The sequence below is a fragment of the Paramisgurnus dabryanus genome, chromosome 11 (genome assembly GCF_030506205.2).
Source record: "Paramisgurnus dabryanus chromosome 11, PD_genome_1.1, whole genome shotgun sequence".
Lineage (NCBI taxonomy): Eukaryota > Metazoa > Chordata > Actinopteri > Cypriniformes > Cobitidae > Paramisgurnus > Paramisgurnus dabryanus.
This window is the reverse complement of record NC_133347.1, coordinates 7,539,786-7,557,263: the sequence shown is the minus strand read 5'-3', so window position 1 is coordinate 7,557,263 and position 17,478 is coordinate 7,539,786. Positions and strand designations below refer to the sequence as shown.

General features: G+C 35.0%; 1 protein-coding gene across 1 annotated transcript; it reads left to right on the top strand.

Moving 5' to 3' along the window:
* The first annotated feature begins 5,198 nt into the window (after positions 1-5,198).
* Positions 5,199-17,460, top strand: cabp4 (calcium binding protein 4). The gene is made up of 6 exons (XM_065248018.2): positions 5,199-5,426; positions 9,526-9,556; positions 10,201-10,344; positions 15,001-15,110; positions 15,200-15,347; positions 17,379-17,460. The coding sequence occupies exons 1-6, from the start codon at positions 5,199-5,201 to the stop codon at positions 17,405-17,407; spliced, it is 690 nt and encodes a 229-aa protein (XP_065104090.2). The 3' UTR covers positions 17,408-17,460.
* Positions 17,461-17,478: the final 18 nt, after the last annotated feature.

Here is a 17,478-nt window from a genome sequence, read left to right as displayed (position 1 = left end):
CTCTGTAAACCTTACAGTCTGAGTTACTTTGCTAGCCCTGTAGTCACCAATTAGAAATGTGAAAGTTAAAGTAAAACTTTAATGACTTTAACTCTGCGCTTTAATGATTTCCAATCAGCATTCACCCATCAGACTAAAGCCATTTGAAAGCCTGTGTCTGATGCCCTTGGCTAGGATAAACATCTCAATGCGAGAGATTTTTATCTTTGACGGTCCATATTTGTTCCTATCTGCATCTATCAGATGCAGTCATTTTTGGAAGGCCATCTCTGAAAGGCTTTTGTCATAAAAGCGTACTTTGTGATGCTAAATATGAAGGTGCTGGGATGGTTGACTGAATCGCTGTCTTTGCTTTGTCAACTAGCCAATCAAAATGTATCTCGTGTTTAATTTTAGAATGACTTTTCGGCTTATCACAACATACATCAAAAACGTTTGTTTCTTATCATAAAGATGGAAAATAGAGCACCGTACTTCACACTGCCCTGGAACAGCTTCGCCTCTTAAATTATATTCTATTAGTTTATTCAGTAATTATCCACACACGTCTGCTAAATTATTCCAATTAGAAGAATTAGCAGCTGAAATTGCTTGTGTCAACGTGCTGATTGACAGCAATTGGTCACTTAGTTTAATTAATAATAACTCTGGTAAATTAGGGATGCAGGTTTGCGATGAGTGTCACTAGACCTCTGAAAACAGATTCACCAAATTACCAAGAGCAGGTGAACCTCGTGCACTGCATCTTTTCATTCAATGTGAATAGTCGGTTTGTTAAGCCCATAAAAACTCACTCCTAAGCAAGCTGTTATTTTCATCATATTTAATGATGCACTAAGTCCTTAAAGGTGTCGTAGAATGTAAAACTGTTTTTACCTAGGCATAGATGAATAAAAATAACACGATTGTTTTCTCCTTCTTGTGTAAACCTCGCGCATGCAAGACCGATGGAAAACATGCCAATCTCAACATGTGATGTTACAGTCGTGATGTACTCCCCAACACTAAATTACACATTAAATTAGATACAATGTTGTTACAATGCTAAAACAAAATTGTAACTGTGCAGTTAGCGTTTTACGCTAGTTAATGCTATATGCTAGCATTTAGGCTGAGGTTTTACTATTGACGTTACAGTTACGTTTTGCAAGTCCATACTGAGAGAAAAAAACACAAACTTGCCACTCAAAAACATCTTGAAACAATTGATTATTCCTCAAATACCGTATCTTAGTCTGATACAGGTCTGTTTACACACACACAATGCTGCTCAAAAGAGCTGCTCTAAGAAACAGCCAATCAGAGCAGAGCTCAATATTTATGACCCTTTAAAATAAGGTAATAATAGACAATTTTTTTCTTAATGGAAATCCTAGGGTTGTAAATGGACAAAACTGTCTCTTGATAATTTTGCACTTAATAAAGACACAAACCTTCTATGTAGATATAAGAGAACAACTGAACATATTATTTCAATGCATTCTTTAAAGTTTGTATTTACAAGTTGGCCACTTGTGTAACATCAGGTGCATTTAAACAAATTTGGTAATCAAATGAAGATGAAATCTTCTCTTCTTTATAAAATTATATTATTAAATCTTAAAAAAACACAAACACACCGTAATCAGCTTCTGAGAACAAATAAACATTCATAATTTAGTAGGGATGCGCCGATACCACTTTTTTGGAGTACGAGTACGAGTACGAGTACTTGCATTTCAGTACTTGCCGATACCGATACTGAGTACTTAATAAAAAACATGATTCAAATTTACAGGTAACAGCTTTAGTCATATAATTTAACAAAAAAACAAGTGACTAGTTTTCCAGTTTGTTGTAAACTCTGCCTCTTTGGACAACACAAGAGCCATTAACCCCTTACACGCCACTCAAACATAGACATTTCTCAGACCGTGGTATCGATCCCTGGTATCGGGGGACTTTTAACGAGTACGAGTACTTTAGAAAATGTGGTATCGAGGCCGATACCCGATACCAGTATCGGTATCGATGCATCCCTATAATTTAGACAAATTTACCATAAACTACAGACATATTTATTGCTTCTAAAGTGTTTTCTCACTGACACATCCCCAAATCAAAGACTGAAAATCAGATGAAATACTCTTCAGTATATACTATAGTAAACTGTAGTATTTTATATTAATTACTACCCTGCCCTATACCAACACAAAAGGCAGAGTTAGGTCGAAAATTAGTTATTGATTCTTTGGGCCATTTCCTCCTTTGGGACAAGACCGCTTTTATCATGTGAATAAGTATCTAAAGTCAATTTAATTGTTTTTTCAAGAAAATAACTATCAAGAAAAAATAGCTGACATTTAAAAGTCACTTTTAATTCAAGTCATTTTTCTTTGTTCTACACTATAGCATGTTAAGGTCTTTTACCTTTATTAATATTGAAATATTAATATTTAGTATGGAAACTATATAAGAATAACACTACAGTTGACTACTATAGTACGTTTTTTCACGTATTAAATACATAATTTTGTAAATATGCTGTTAAAAAACTGTTTTTAATTTTTCCAAATATAATTTGAATCAGAGGAAATCTTTAATGAAATCTCACTTTTGTCGCATTAAGTCAAAATTGCACCCTCTAGTGTACAAACAGTACTACTGTCAATAAAGAATCAAGTGGTCAGTGTCAACAAATAAGTAAATCTTGTGGTAAATGGTAAGTGCGTAGCCTATCATACGGTCGTCTTTTACACATAAAACAAGCGCTTTACGTTTTTACCACACATACGCATATATGATTAAGAGTCTTACCGTATGTTTAAGAAGTCCGCCAAATTTCGTTAACAACGCCAGATCAATGGAGCTTCGCGGCGCGTCACCATCAATCCCACAACCCACCGCACTGCTTTCAAAGAAGAGCACCGGAAGCGCTCGATCGCACCCTTTTTTTTATTTTACATTTATATAGGCATATGTTTATTTTTTTCCACTTGTTGCGAGTTGTATATTATGTATAAACATTTGTATAATTCTTACATTTGTGTAAACTGCTTACTTGCGTTTTGCTTTCCAAACAAACATAAGAGTCACTTAATGCGCACACACTTACAATTGTTAGTATTTTATAAAAAAAATCTTTAAAATAAATAAATAAATATAACTTGTTTATTTTAAGTGTGCTATTTTGTATAAACGTTAAACCTTTGCATGGTTTTAATTTTCTCACATGTAGTACGCTTTAGAATTTACTATAGTAAATTGTAATAAATTGTAGTATACTGGAGTGTGTGTAAGTAATTAATGCACATTGTTAATGTATAGGCCTACTATAGTATATTGTAGTATTAATAATAGGGAATTGATAAAACTATTAAATACAGTAATATTCATACCTATATGGTCAGGTTCAGTATTTAGGAAATTGCCAACAGTTTACCATAGTAAATATATACTACATGTAGATTAATGTACTATACATAATGGGGCGGTTTCCAGGACAGGGATTAGACTAGTCCTATAGACTAAAATAAATGTAAGAGCTTCCAAACTGAAAACAACTTGTAGCCTACGAACATATCTTAAAATACATCAGTGCCCTTTGTTTTGCCTCAAAATGCACACAAGCAATGTTTTCAGTAAGGCGTTTTGTTAAAACTAGTTATATTTCACCCCACAATATATAAACATGGTATAGTTTGCCTGCTGTCTGAGTATGAGAGAGGACAAACCATTAAAACTTTAGAAAAATACTGATTTAGTGATATAAAGCTATTAACATTAATTTGGATGATATTGTGTCTAGGGATGCACCGATAGGATTTTTTTGGGCCGATACCGATTTAAACAGACAACTTCTGGCCGATGCCGATATTAAACACTTGTATACAATACTATTCAGTTGGTCTATTAGCTAGTTTTTTTCTGCATCAAATTATTTTTACTGAACACATGGATCTAATTAACATTCAACTGACCAACATAATAAGAGAGGCACAAATTAAGCTAAAACAAATATAATAAGACAGCATGACAACCTTCAAAGGTGGTTTTTGCTATTCAGCAATTATTTTATTAACAACATTAACTCATTTTTTACATATAATGGATTTCTTTATGCAGTTAATTAATAAACAATCGGTATCTGCCTTTCTCGTGCTATTGCCGATATGCCGATGGTTTCAAATTCATAAAAAATCGGCCGATAAATATCGGTGGCCGATACATCGGTGCATCACTAATTGTGTCAATTAGTCCTGGATTATATTGATTAAAAATGTAAAAAAGTAATGTTTTTTACACTGGAAGAGAAAACTGACAGTGTCTTTGGAGAAATATATGAGAAACAGAAAGGCTTAAAGCACAAATCTCATTGTGGTATATGAGAAACAAAGTTATGAGAGACATTACATTAAATTTGGTTTTGTTTTGAGAGCATTTTTTCAAATGCTAATGTTTGGATGAAAGAAGACAGATTTGTACAGAATCAAAATGCTTAGGACATGAAGAAGTAAACATGTTTTCATGAATTCCTGCTTTCTCCTTGTAAGAAGCCATTGACAATTTCTGTTCTAATAACTTGTCTGATGTATAGGCCGAGGAGAGACAAACGTTTGGTGGCTTGCTTGGCAGTATTAAACTGTTGATTGTAATTTATAAGCTGCCTGGTGCACCTGTCTGCCTCTATTGTAATCTAATTTAGCGTTTGGAGGAACAGTGCAGCCTCTTGGTTCTGCCACTATATGCACGCCTTTCAACAAAGGGAAAACAATTGCATCACACACTGTAGCCATTTGAACGGCCATTGCAATTTCAGCCTATGACCTTTCTGACTATTGTTACGCCAAGAACTCACCCACCGGGCACTGTCTCAACTGGAAACTGGCATCTACCCAGTACCAGCTTGGTAGGAAAGATGCTGTACATCTTTCTACAAAGAGGACACAAAAAGGTTTTAAAAATCTGTTTTTACAACAACAAAAAGGAAATAATTCATACAATAACAGGGTTAAAGGTTGAGCTTGGTGAAAATCAAATAATTGATCAAATTGAATGAGATCTTTTGCATGTTGGGTCGTAATGATGTTTCATGATGTCACAACCTATTGTCTCTTTCTCCTCTTTATTAACTAGCATGTCTCAGAGGAGTAAAACGTCTTCTAAGGAAAGGTATGGGATAGGGTTTAATCAATACTTACATCTGCATTAGTAGTTCAATGTGGTCCCTTACAACTTCTCTTGCTTTTAGCACCTCCTCCGGTCATCAGTCTTCATCAGATGGACCTCCTCTACGCTCTGCTGTTCGAAACTCCTCCAAAGACTCAAAAACTTCATCAGACCTCAAAGGCTCTGTTAAACGAGGACAACGCGGCAGTAGATCCCTCAACCAGAATTCAGCCATCACCGCCGCATACACACAATACCTCAATGCTCTATTTGGACAGGTGAGAAGACCTAGATCAAAGATATAATCTCGAATTTTCAAGGTTTTTTAAAATGATTAGTCCATTTTCTTAAAAAAACAAATCCAGATAATTTACATACCACCATGTCATCCAAAATGTTGATGATTTTCTTTGTTCAGTCGAGAAGAAATACTGTTTTTTGAGGAAAACATTACAGGATTTTTCTCATTTTAATGGACTTTAATGGACCCCAACACGTAACAGTTTTATTACAGTTTAAAATTGCAGTTTCAAAGGACTCTAAACGATCTGAAACGAGGCATAAGGGTCTTACCTAGCGAAACGATTGTCATATTTGACAAGAAAAATTAAAAATATGCACTTTTAAACCAAAACTTCTCGCCAGGGCGACCTCACGCAATACGTCATCACGTCAAGAGGTCACGGATGACGAATGCGAAACTACGCCCCAGTGTTTACAAGTGTGGAGAAAGAGGGCCGTTCTAATGTTATTAAGACTAATTAATGTCTTTGTGTCAGTTTATTGTTTAAAATGGTCCGCAAATGTGCGTTTCATATAACACGTGACCTTTCCGCGGCATTGCCCAATAGGCTTTATGCACTACTTCCTGAACTTCAGCCCTGTCCTTCCTTTCTGTCTTCCATTATTGGACAAACTGATTAATCCAGGTGTGTCTGACCTCAGTAGTCACAACAACAATAATCAGACACACCTGGATTGATCAGTTTGTCCAATAATGGTAGTCAGGAAACAAGGAGCTGGCTGAAGTTCAGGAAATAGTGCCGCTGGGCATAACGCCTATTACGTGAGGTTGCGTTGGCGCATCACAGGACCAGAAATAGACGAGAAGTTGTGGTTTAAATGTGCATATTTTTTATTTTTCTTGTCAAAAATGACAATCGTTTCACTAGCTAAGACCTGTATGCCTTGTTTGGAGAGTCTTTTGAAACTCCGTTGAAACTGCAATATAAACTGCATTAAAACTGTTAGGTGTTGGGGTCCATTAAAAATTCTGAAATGTTTTCCTCAAAAAATATAATTTCTTCTTGACTGAACAAAGAAAGACATCAACATTTAGGATAACATGGTGGTGAGTAAATTATCTGGATTTTTTAAAGAAAATGGACTAATCCTTCAAGGCAGATTCATGCTGTTCCAGAAAATAGTATTATTGCCACGTTTCACAGTTGCTACCTTCTCAAACAGTTATCCATAAAAATGTCCAGTCAAATTATTTTGGTACACTATGACCCAGATCCAAACTACCAGCATCTGCTGTTCAAATTGATGGTATGAATCTCTATATTTATTGAATCACACTATGAAACACTGAATGATGTTTTCATGGGAATGTCTAGAGAAACTGAGAACAGAGAGAGCCTAAGAAGGAAAAGAAAACAGTAAGAGAGCTAATGGTTAGAAATAAACATGATTAAAGGTACTTCAACACATAATAATATATATACCAATGTAGACAGCCTAAAGCTACGTTTGACAGCTTCTGCTTTGCAGGATGGAAGGATGAAGGAAATAAAACCAGGTAGACAGGGGACACCAGTAGCGTGTATTTGAGGATAAACAGCCTGAAGCAACTTACGGATACCACTAAGGTATACCTGAAAAGTGAAGGTACTTTTAGTAGTCAAAACTTGAAGTCTGTGTAAAATTATGTCAGATAATTATTTATAATCACCTTATAAATGTATTGTTAAAACAAAGATTATGAACTATATAAATTGTGGAGTTACACAGCCAAACAGTTTTTTTATATTTCTATAATCAGGATATTTTTGGCACGGCTAGAACGGTAGCTTGATGACGCCCTAGAGCCACAGAGCATGGCCTCGCCCCTAGCACAATTGAAAGTTGTGCGAGATGGCAGCTTTGTCGCGGGTGGGCGTGGTTTCAGCGGACACGCCTCCAGTGTTTGCGAAGAGAAAATCCTGCCTGTTTTTTCAAGATTTTGATAACTTATTTTATTTACTTGCCATTTCAATTCTAATTAGGCTGGATGGTAATAAGAAATTTTGTGACAAACTTCTGTTTAGAACACATCAAACTTTAAATCATAGTGTAAAATTCAAACTAAGTTTTATGGTTCGGCAAGATGATGCAGAATGGTTTTTAAAGGGATAGTTCGGCCAAAAATAATATTAAGCCCATTATTTACTCACCCCCAAGCTGTCCGAGTTGCATATGTCCATCATTTTTCAGACAAACACATTTTCGGATATTTTAGAAAATGTTTTAGATCTTACAGTTGATTAAATGTAATGTTACGGGGTCCACCCATAGTCCACGACCTTCAAGTCCAAAAAAAGTGCGTCCATCCTTCACAAATTAAATCCAAACGGCTCCAGGATGATAAACAAAGGTCTTCTGAGGGTAATCCGCGCGGTGTTTATTGTAGAAATATCCATATTTAAAACTTTATTAACGAAAATAAATACCTTCTGGTAGCGCCACCGTCTTAGACTCCTCTGTATTCAGGAGAGAGTATTAGCGTAGTGTACGCACTTTTCTTAGTGACGTATGACAAATTCTGAAGGCGGGGCACAGAGCAGCAGCAGAGTAACCTCCGTAGGCTGCGTAAGCTCTCATCCTGAATGCGGACGCGACTAAGATGGCGGCGCTACCGGAAGGTAGTTATTTTCGTTAATAAAGTTTTAAATATGGCTATTTCTACAACAACACGCGCGGATTACCATCAGAAGACCTTTGTTTATCATCCTGGAGCCGTTTGGATTTAATTTGTGAAGGATGGACGCACTTTTTTTGGACTTGAAGGTCGTGGACTATGGGTGGACCCCGTAACATTACATTTAATCAACTGAAATATCTAAAACATTTTCTAAAATATCCGAAAATGTGTTTGTCTGAAAAACGATGGACATATGCAACTCGGACAGCTTGGGGAGGAGTAAATCATGGGTTTAATATCATTTTTGGCCGAACTATCCCTTTAACTCTTTTCCCACCATTGACGAGTTATTTCCTCAATAAAAAAAACCATTTCCCTGCCAATGATGACGCTTTCCAAGTTTTTACGGTAATCTGTAATTCTGCTATTATCCACTAGATGGATCCACCAGATAACCAAATTTTTACAAAACTGTAGCAAAAACTAATTGAATTCATTCTAAACGCCGCGTATGTTTTGATAATCGTTCTGAATCTGAAATTTATTTTTGCCGTTTGCTCAAGATTTGGTATTTTTGAAGAAACCTACCCATATTTAAGAGGTTGTAAAAGAAAACAAATGAAGATACTGTAGGATGAAACGTTTTTCCAGTTTTATTTTTTGTTTGAAAGGGTCTGTTCTTTTATTTGATATATTTGTTTGTTTATATATTTATAGAAGAAAATTTTCCTGAGGCATTTTGTGAAACTTTTGTGAAAATAACAAAAAATGCTGGTAGGCAACTTTAAAAAAAAAATAGAGTAAAGGTTGATTGTTTTACCAACAAGCACAAAATGCCACAAAAATAAAACTGACAAGAAATATAGAATAAATGGCATGTACCTTAATAATAGGAAATATGGAAAACAGAAAGACTGACATGTAATGTAATAACAGGTAATACTGTATGTGTATGTGTGCATATGCATTCATTTTTAAATGTGCCAGAGGATATAGTTGTTTGTGTATTTAATCATGTTAAAGCTTGCATATGTGTATGAATTTATGAACCTGCATGTTTGTATAATCATGAAATACAGCCAGACTGCAGATTTCTTGAAATAGTTTTGATCTTTCCCGCTAATGCATTTTGCCCCTTAACCATCTTCACAGTTTATGTTGGAAAATGATTTCATTCCCCCTCCCCGCATCTTTCTGCAGTTGTTTGTGTTTGTGGTGTTGACGTGAGGCATGGTAGGGCATGTTATGGTGTAATCCAATTATACAACCCCCCCTCCAAACACCCAATGCGTCATTGTGCTACTGAGCGGCTCTGATAAGCATGCTATCATAAACCTTAGTTAATAGTGATTAAAAATGGACGATGTCCCTACGGACTGTGAGCTCTCATGCTTCAATAATTTCCATATTTAGCTGTTTTTCATTGTCATTTTGCTTTCTTTCTCACTTATCTCTCTGTCCCTCTCTTTTCCCAGGACAGAGATTTACTGCCAGAGGAATTAGATGGTATGTTACTGTACACTCACTCAATATGAAGCATTTTACTCAACCTGATGTTTAAGACCATATGACACTAAAGAAGAATTTTCATGACTTAACCAGACAATAAATAAACACTGAAGTAGTAGAGTTTTCCCAGAAGCATTCATAAGGAAAGTAACATTGTCTATTTGATAACAAATCATGATTGTTTGTATCTTTTAATATGGCTCACAAAACTGATTTAGTTCTCAAGTTCATCTTACCTAAATTGAACATTGTACATTGAGTAAATGATGCATTTTAAATTTGGGACGAACATCTGCACACAGTCCATATAGATCTAGAAAAATACTAACACATGTTAAGCTGAAGGTAAATAACAGCAATAAGATCAGAAATAAGTTTGACAAAAAATAAGATGGAAATTGGTCTTTCATGAATTTGGAAGCTAAAACGTACGCAAAATAAATGAGAAATTTGTAAAACGATGTTCAGTAGTCAGTCAGTCTGTTCTAATGGTCTTTAAACTGCACTCATGTGGATTATATAACTAGTATGCTGCAATCCTCATAGCGTTAAATTGCTTTAGCTTTTTTACACTGAAGCAATATTTTCAGTCTCACACTGTAACCGAATGTGTGATTAAGTCTTTTTTCGCTTCCTTTCAGAGCTGCTTATAGCATTTAAAGAGTTTGATTATGATCAGGATGGATACCTACACTATAAAGATGTTGCCGACTGCATGAGAACTATGGGATACATGCCAACAGAAATGGAACTGATTGAAATCATTCAGCAAATCAAAATGAAATGTGAGTGTGTGTGCCAGCTAATCCCTAAAGTGTGGGGACCAAATGTCCCCACGGCACAAAGATAATATAATAAGTAATATCAGTCATTTTTTACCTTGTCGGGACATTTTTGGTCTCATTGAAGAAAACGGCTTGTAATCAAATTAAATAATGTTTAGTTGTAAATGTAAAAATGAAGAGTTTCGTTGCAAAACGAGATAAATCCGTTTTTAACAACGTTTTTAACATCAAAACAAGTTTTTTATTATGTTATCATGTTATTATTTTGTTTTATGGTGCTACTTAGCTGTATATTTTTAAGTTATGAAGAATTAAATCAAAACAAACCAACTGCAGTTGAATTGATATTAATTGGTTTGCAACGAAACTCTTCAAATGTAGTTTTCTTTGAGGGTTGGGGGTGCCAGATGGTGCCAGGGGGCCTAATTTTATGACGAGTTTTATTTTATAAAATACATATCATTCAAAATGTATATATTTTTTTCTATGTAATTAAATCTCAAGAAAATAAGGGTATTAAAGGAAAACACCACCGTTTTTCTATATTTTACTACGTTCTTACTTCAACTTATGCCTGGCTCACACTACAGGATTTTTAAAATCCTGGCAGATTTTGAAATCTGGTTGCAGTTGCAGCACACACATAAAGAGAATCTTGTCAGATATTCTTCTCTAAAATCTTAAACATGCTCACACTACAGGAATTTAAAATCCTAGTGCATCACAGGATATTATTAGGATTATCTTGCCAGAGCAAGCACTTCACTTCACCTCAGGAGAAGAGTATATAAAGTGAAGATTATGACACATTTATTATGATTTCTTTTTTAATATTTACAAAGTAGCAGCTTTCTTTTTGAAACCTAGGCGATTTCTCCTCCTCAGCTCTTGTTTATGAGGCAACAATCATGATATGTTATATGCAGGCAGTGTTTGAATGCATACTGTATAGCACCAAGTCTAAGTCTAATCCTTATGCAAGATTTATTTAAATGTAAATACATCTATTTAAAAACATATTTTTAATATAATTGGCTAGCCTATATATCATTATTTTTTGCACATTTAAGAGTTATTATAAGTGATCTAGGCTATTTCTATTAATGCTCTGTTTTCCTGTTCCTTCCCAACAAGAATATTATTGTAGGCTAAGCGTTAAATGACTGATGCTTGGTTAAACTTGTTTTGCACTGTTGTTTGCATTATTTAATTCCACTGTATATATACTACTCTGCAGTGATATTATTTTGTAGCTATATACTATGTGGATTCTATTTTTGTTGTTTATTCTTCTGAGGCTGCTGGTCTTTGAGAGCTTCTAAACAAATTTTATTATAGTTTTATAATGACAGTAAAGTTTCTATTCTATTCTATTTTATCTTGCAGTGTAGGGTCTAGTGCAGGGGTTCTCAAAGTCCGGACTCCGGTCCGGATCCGGACCCGACGGGAACTTGATCCGGACCCGCGTCCACTTCATATTACAAGTGCATTCATTTCTATGTGATTGATTAAATGTGTGCATTTGCTAATTTACAAATGCATATTAAAGTTGTAAACCATTCGTTTTTTAATTTAAGAGTATTCCTGGTCCGAAAATAAAACGAGTTATTTAAAAATTTCCTGTGTGACGCTGTAGCCATCACACTCAGATATTATGCACAGCTACTTCATGTGCTATGGCTTTTGATCAGTAAATCCTTATCAATCTGAAATCACTGTTGGTTTGAGTCGTTTATAACATGCATTTGAAAAAACACTCGTCAACCATAATCTTTATACATATTCTTTATTATCATGAAAATACCTGAAAAGGTTTGAAGAACAGCAATATAAATATATCCTTAAGACATTTCCTGGAGCTGCGTGTTTCTGGTTCTTCGGCTGCAGCGCATATTGAGTTTCTGCCCGAGAGCGCCCCCTGGCTTTTGGATGTAACGGCATTTCACCGTAATACATTGAGAAGCATATAGCAAGCATCATCAGCCAATTTATAGGTGGACCCCTAATTTTGGTCATTGTCTCCGCCAACCAATCACACTTTTTTTGCCATGGTTTATGTATATGATGGAAAACAAACTTTGCCATTTCTCTAATTAGGTTGCTCTGTATTTTGCACCTGGTTACTTTTGGCATATTTCTTGTGTTTAAAAAATGTTTTTACTTTAAATGCAAAATACAATTGTTATGTTTTTCCCAAACTATTTGTGTTGATTTGTTATATAAACAAGTGATTTACATAAAGTTATTACCATGCTTGAAAATTTTTGTAATAACTAGTTTTTTCGGACCCATGAAAATGATGAGAATTCAGATTTGGACCTTTGAATGTAAACTTTGAGAACCCCTGGTCTAGTGTTTAATTCGGTATTTACATTACCAATGGTTTTGGACAAATATGTCATTTAATGTGAAACGTTGTAAGTGTCGATATGAGGCGCATTAGATTCTCAAGTGTGCGGTATTTCAGCAATCAGTGCTGCACTTGGGTGAGGCTCAAGCGGATCATTTATATTTCGAACAACTAATGGCGTGATAATGTTTGTTAGTACATATCCTACATGCCGGTGAACACTGAACAGCAATGCATGCATGATGACCTTAAATTACTTTTATGGTTACATGGTCATACAGATAAAAACTTTGTGCGTCTGTAAAGTAATATTTAAAACATGATGCGCTTTCTGCCGGCTGCCCCATCGGGTTCTGTGCGTTTGTGGAGCGCGTCACAAAAAAAGAACTGAAAATCGTCATATCATTTTAAATTCATTTTGTAAATAAGCTAATTATTTAAGTGCAACTTATTTCGTGTATGCCTATTTATTTTATTACATTTCCTCTATACACATAATAGCTGCAGGTGCGTGATGTGACTGACCATCATCATGTTCTGTTGTTTTTAGGATATTTTAGATAGCCTAATGTTTATGACAACGTGAATCAAGCAAGGAATTAATTTCTATATTTTAAATAGTCTGTCTGCCCCAACGAGCTGCAGTTGTGGCGGAATGAGTCCGGCTGCGCTGTCTACCCGTACAGCCGCTTGTTTCGCGGTCCCGAAAGCTGTCAATCATCTCCGTCTCTCAATGATTATTGTGAAAGTATGACGCAATTATGCGGATTTAAAATCCTAAATATCAAACATGTTTGATAAGATCGGGGCGGCCCCGATATGCTTGAGAGCATATCGGAAGGTGTGAGTTTAGATTTTTAAACGTCTCACATTACAGGATAATCTGGGCCGAACTTCGGAGCCGATCAAGGTCCGTTGCCCGATTTTCCCTCGGATTCTCGGGAGGGGAAAATCGGGGTAAATTCGGCCCGATTATCCTGTGGTGTGAGCCAGGCATTAGACAAATGAATACATATCAATGCATGCACTTTTAATCTTTGTACAGCACCTCGTGAATGTGTTAGCATTTAGCCTGGCCCCCTTCATTCCTATGGCTCCAAACAGGGATGAATTTAGAAGCCACCAAACACTTCCATGTTTTCACTATTTAAAGACTGTTACATGAGTAGTTACACGAGTAAGTATGGTGGCACAAAATCAAACTTTTGTTTGGAGCCATAGGAATGAATGGGGCTAGATTAAATGCCAACACAATCACATAAAGCTGTACAAAGACTAAAAGTGCACGCATTGAAAAAAAGATAGGTATGTATTAATTCATCTAAGTTGAGGTAAGAACATAGTAAAATATTGAAATACGGTGGTGTTTCCCTTTAAGCAACAGTACTACATTGTATAATTTAATATGTTTTGTTTAATTCAAAGTATGGCTGTCAAAAGATTAATCGCGTTTAATCGCATACAAAATAAAAGTTTGTTTTTGCATAAGATATGTGTGTGCTACCCAGTCTCACAAAATTATAGTCACATAATTTTTTATCCTTTTTTCGTGATCATATCACCAATTTCTGTTTACGTGTCATTGTCACGTATTGGTTACTCAACTGCTTTTTCCTATTTTCAAACCATCGTCGCTTCGGATTAGGGTTAGATTTGGTGTTTGCGTAAGGGTGTCACTTTAAGTATTTGTTTATAGCCTACAATTTTTTTTCGGATTTATTTTTTTATATTTTTTGATTTTTAAACCATTGTCGCCTGGCATTAGGGTTAGAGTTGGGTTTGTGTAAGGATGTCATTTTATGTAAATCCAACCCAAAACCGAAGCGACAATGGTAAGAAAATAGGACAAAACCAATACCATTACCAATGTAGTAACCAATACGTGACAATGACACACAAACAGAAATTACCTGTGGGTAATTATTTTGTATATTTAAATAAACTAACATTTAAATATATCAAAATATATTATTTATATTATATTATTATTTTATATTATTTTATATATCAATTTAAAACATGTTCATTTGAATAACATGTTTCTTAAAATCATAAATGTACCAAACATACCAAATTACTGTCTTATAAATCTAACAATATTAGAGGATAATAAAAACTCATTTTTTGAAATATCATTAGAATAGAAAATCATCATTAGATATTAAATATTTTCAATATTTTCAATTTTCTGCATTCGGTGTATTGTAGGCCTATGTGTGTTCCCTGGGAATCAAACCCATGAGCTGCAATGCTACAAGAACAAAAAAACATTGTAAAAAAACAAACTTGTGTGTGTGTGTGTGCAGGGGGAGGACATGTTGACTTTGATGATTTCTGTGAGTTAATGGGTCCCAGGATGTTAGCTGAGACTGCACATATGGTCGGGCTGAGAGAGCTGCGCTGTGCTTTCAAACAGGTGAATGTGCACTTACTTTATACTTTAGATTAAAGAGAAAGCCAACAGCAATTTTACATTTCATAACTTTTTATTATCCTCTGTCTCAGTTTGATTCCGATGGTGATGGACGGATCACTTTCGAGGAGTTGAAAGAATCGACAAAGACGTTGCTCGGGGAAAAACTGAAGAAAGGAGAACTGGAAGAAATTCTGACAGACATCGACCTTAATGGAGATGGAAATGTGGACTTTGATGGTAAGTTAGATAGCATGGGTCTGAATATCTGAATTCAGATTGATTGGGACACTTTTGGCATTCACCCTACCAAAATACATGCATGGGAGGGAGTTGCATGAGAGGTGAGCACTCTTGACAAGATTTTAAAAAAAATGGCTAGACATCATAGTTTGATTTAAGTTCACAAAGCTCCAGTCTACAGTAACAATTTGAACAGGAGCACATTATGGGCACTAAAACCCAACACAAGACTCCACACCTCCATCTAGTGGTCATCGGTTAATATGCCAGCAGTTCTTGGCAGACTAAGTACAGATGTTGATGTAAATGTGGCTCTTGGGGGCAGTTAGTTGTGAAGATATATGGGTTATTTGTATGGCCTAAAGGGGTTGAAATAAAGAGGGAAGGAGGTTTAAATCTGGCGTATGTCCCCATTAGAATGTACCGAGAGCAGTGCTGTGAGAAGTCAATCTAGTTGTGAAGGTGGACTGACTAAATATAAAGTGAACTTCTGCTTTATATTCATGTCATAATAATTATATTTTTATTACTGCGCCTCAGCTTTTTAAATTAGGACTCTGTGTCATTTTAACCTTAAGATGTCCAGGACATCCTTCCTCAGCTTTTAACTTAAGAATTTTAGCGCAAGGTTAAATTCTGGTTCACGGTTTATTTCTGTATCACCCTAAAGAGGTTGATGGTTTGTTAACTGACCGGTTCAGTGTATTGCCCCACCTACTCTACTTTTACACTGTATAGATCCTGATTTATCACTATAAATTCATTATACATTGTCATAATACTAAGACAGAGAGGGTTAGATTGGTCATGTGATAAAAAAAAAACGTTTTACTGCAGTTACAACAACTTTCAAAATATCCCAGTACATTTTTGTAAGGCTATAGGGATATCTATAAGACCCGTGGTTCTCAACCTTTTTCATTTTGTTTTGCCTTCAACAAAATCTGAAGGAACTATGAAGCTGAAAAAAATTATTTGCAAGAAAAAAATTCTTAGTATTTTTGTCTTGTTTTCAGTAAAATGTCTAATAATTCTTAAATTAAGATGCTTTTTCTTGGTGAGCAAAACGACCCAAGAAAATAAGTCTAGTTTTTAGACCAAAAATATCACATTTAATTGATTTTGTTCATAAAACAAGCAAAAAAAGTCTACCAATGGGGTACGCAAAAAATCTTGAAAATTTTTCTTAAACACTAAATTCAAGAAAAATTCGCTTACCCCATTGTTAATTTTTTTTGCTTGTTTTATGCACACAATCACTTAAATTTAATATTTTTGGTCTAAAAACTAGACTTATTTTCTTGGGTCGGTGTGTTCAACAAGAAAAAGCATCTTAATTTAAGAATTTTTTTGATATTTTTACTGAAAACAAGCCAGAATTAAATGATCTGAGAGAAAAGCATTTCATGAGAGAAAATATATATTTGAGAGAAAAAGTTTTCATACCAATAGCAAAAAATTATAATATTTGAGAGGTTTTTTTCCAAAGTATTTTTGAGAGATTTTTTTTCTCAGAAATAATTTAAAAATGTAAAATTTATATTTTTATGTTCTATCATGAGAAAATACTTTCTCTCAAAACTTTTTTTTAGTCTCAAATATGACAAATATTATAATTTTTTCTCTCATGAAATGCTTCTTTGCGGTCAGTGTGATAACTTTTTCTCTCAATCTTTTTTTCTCTCAGATCATTTAATTTCTTGCATGTAATAAAGACACAATTCTAGCTTCATAAAGCCCCCCCACACACACACACTCAATTCTTTCCAAATAAAATGAATTAGAGCTTGGAATGACTAGACAAATGTATATTCGCTACTAAAATGGCAACCAAAAATAAAAAACATCTTGATTTTTGCTTGTTTTAGCTTATTTTAAGTCATCTTGAGGCCCCCTTGGAAATCTGGTAATGCCCCTTTGGGTCTCGGACCCCTGGTCGAGAAGCACTGTATTAGACTGTATGAGGATAAATATCTTGCATAAATTGATGGATATTTAACTGACAGTCTTGTCTTTCATTTCTTTCAGAGTTTGTAATGATGCTGTCTATTCGGTAGCTGTTTTTCCATATTTGAGAGCTGAATGGATCATCAACCCACCTAAGCTGTCAAGTTGTTAAATACATTAT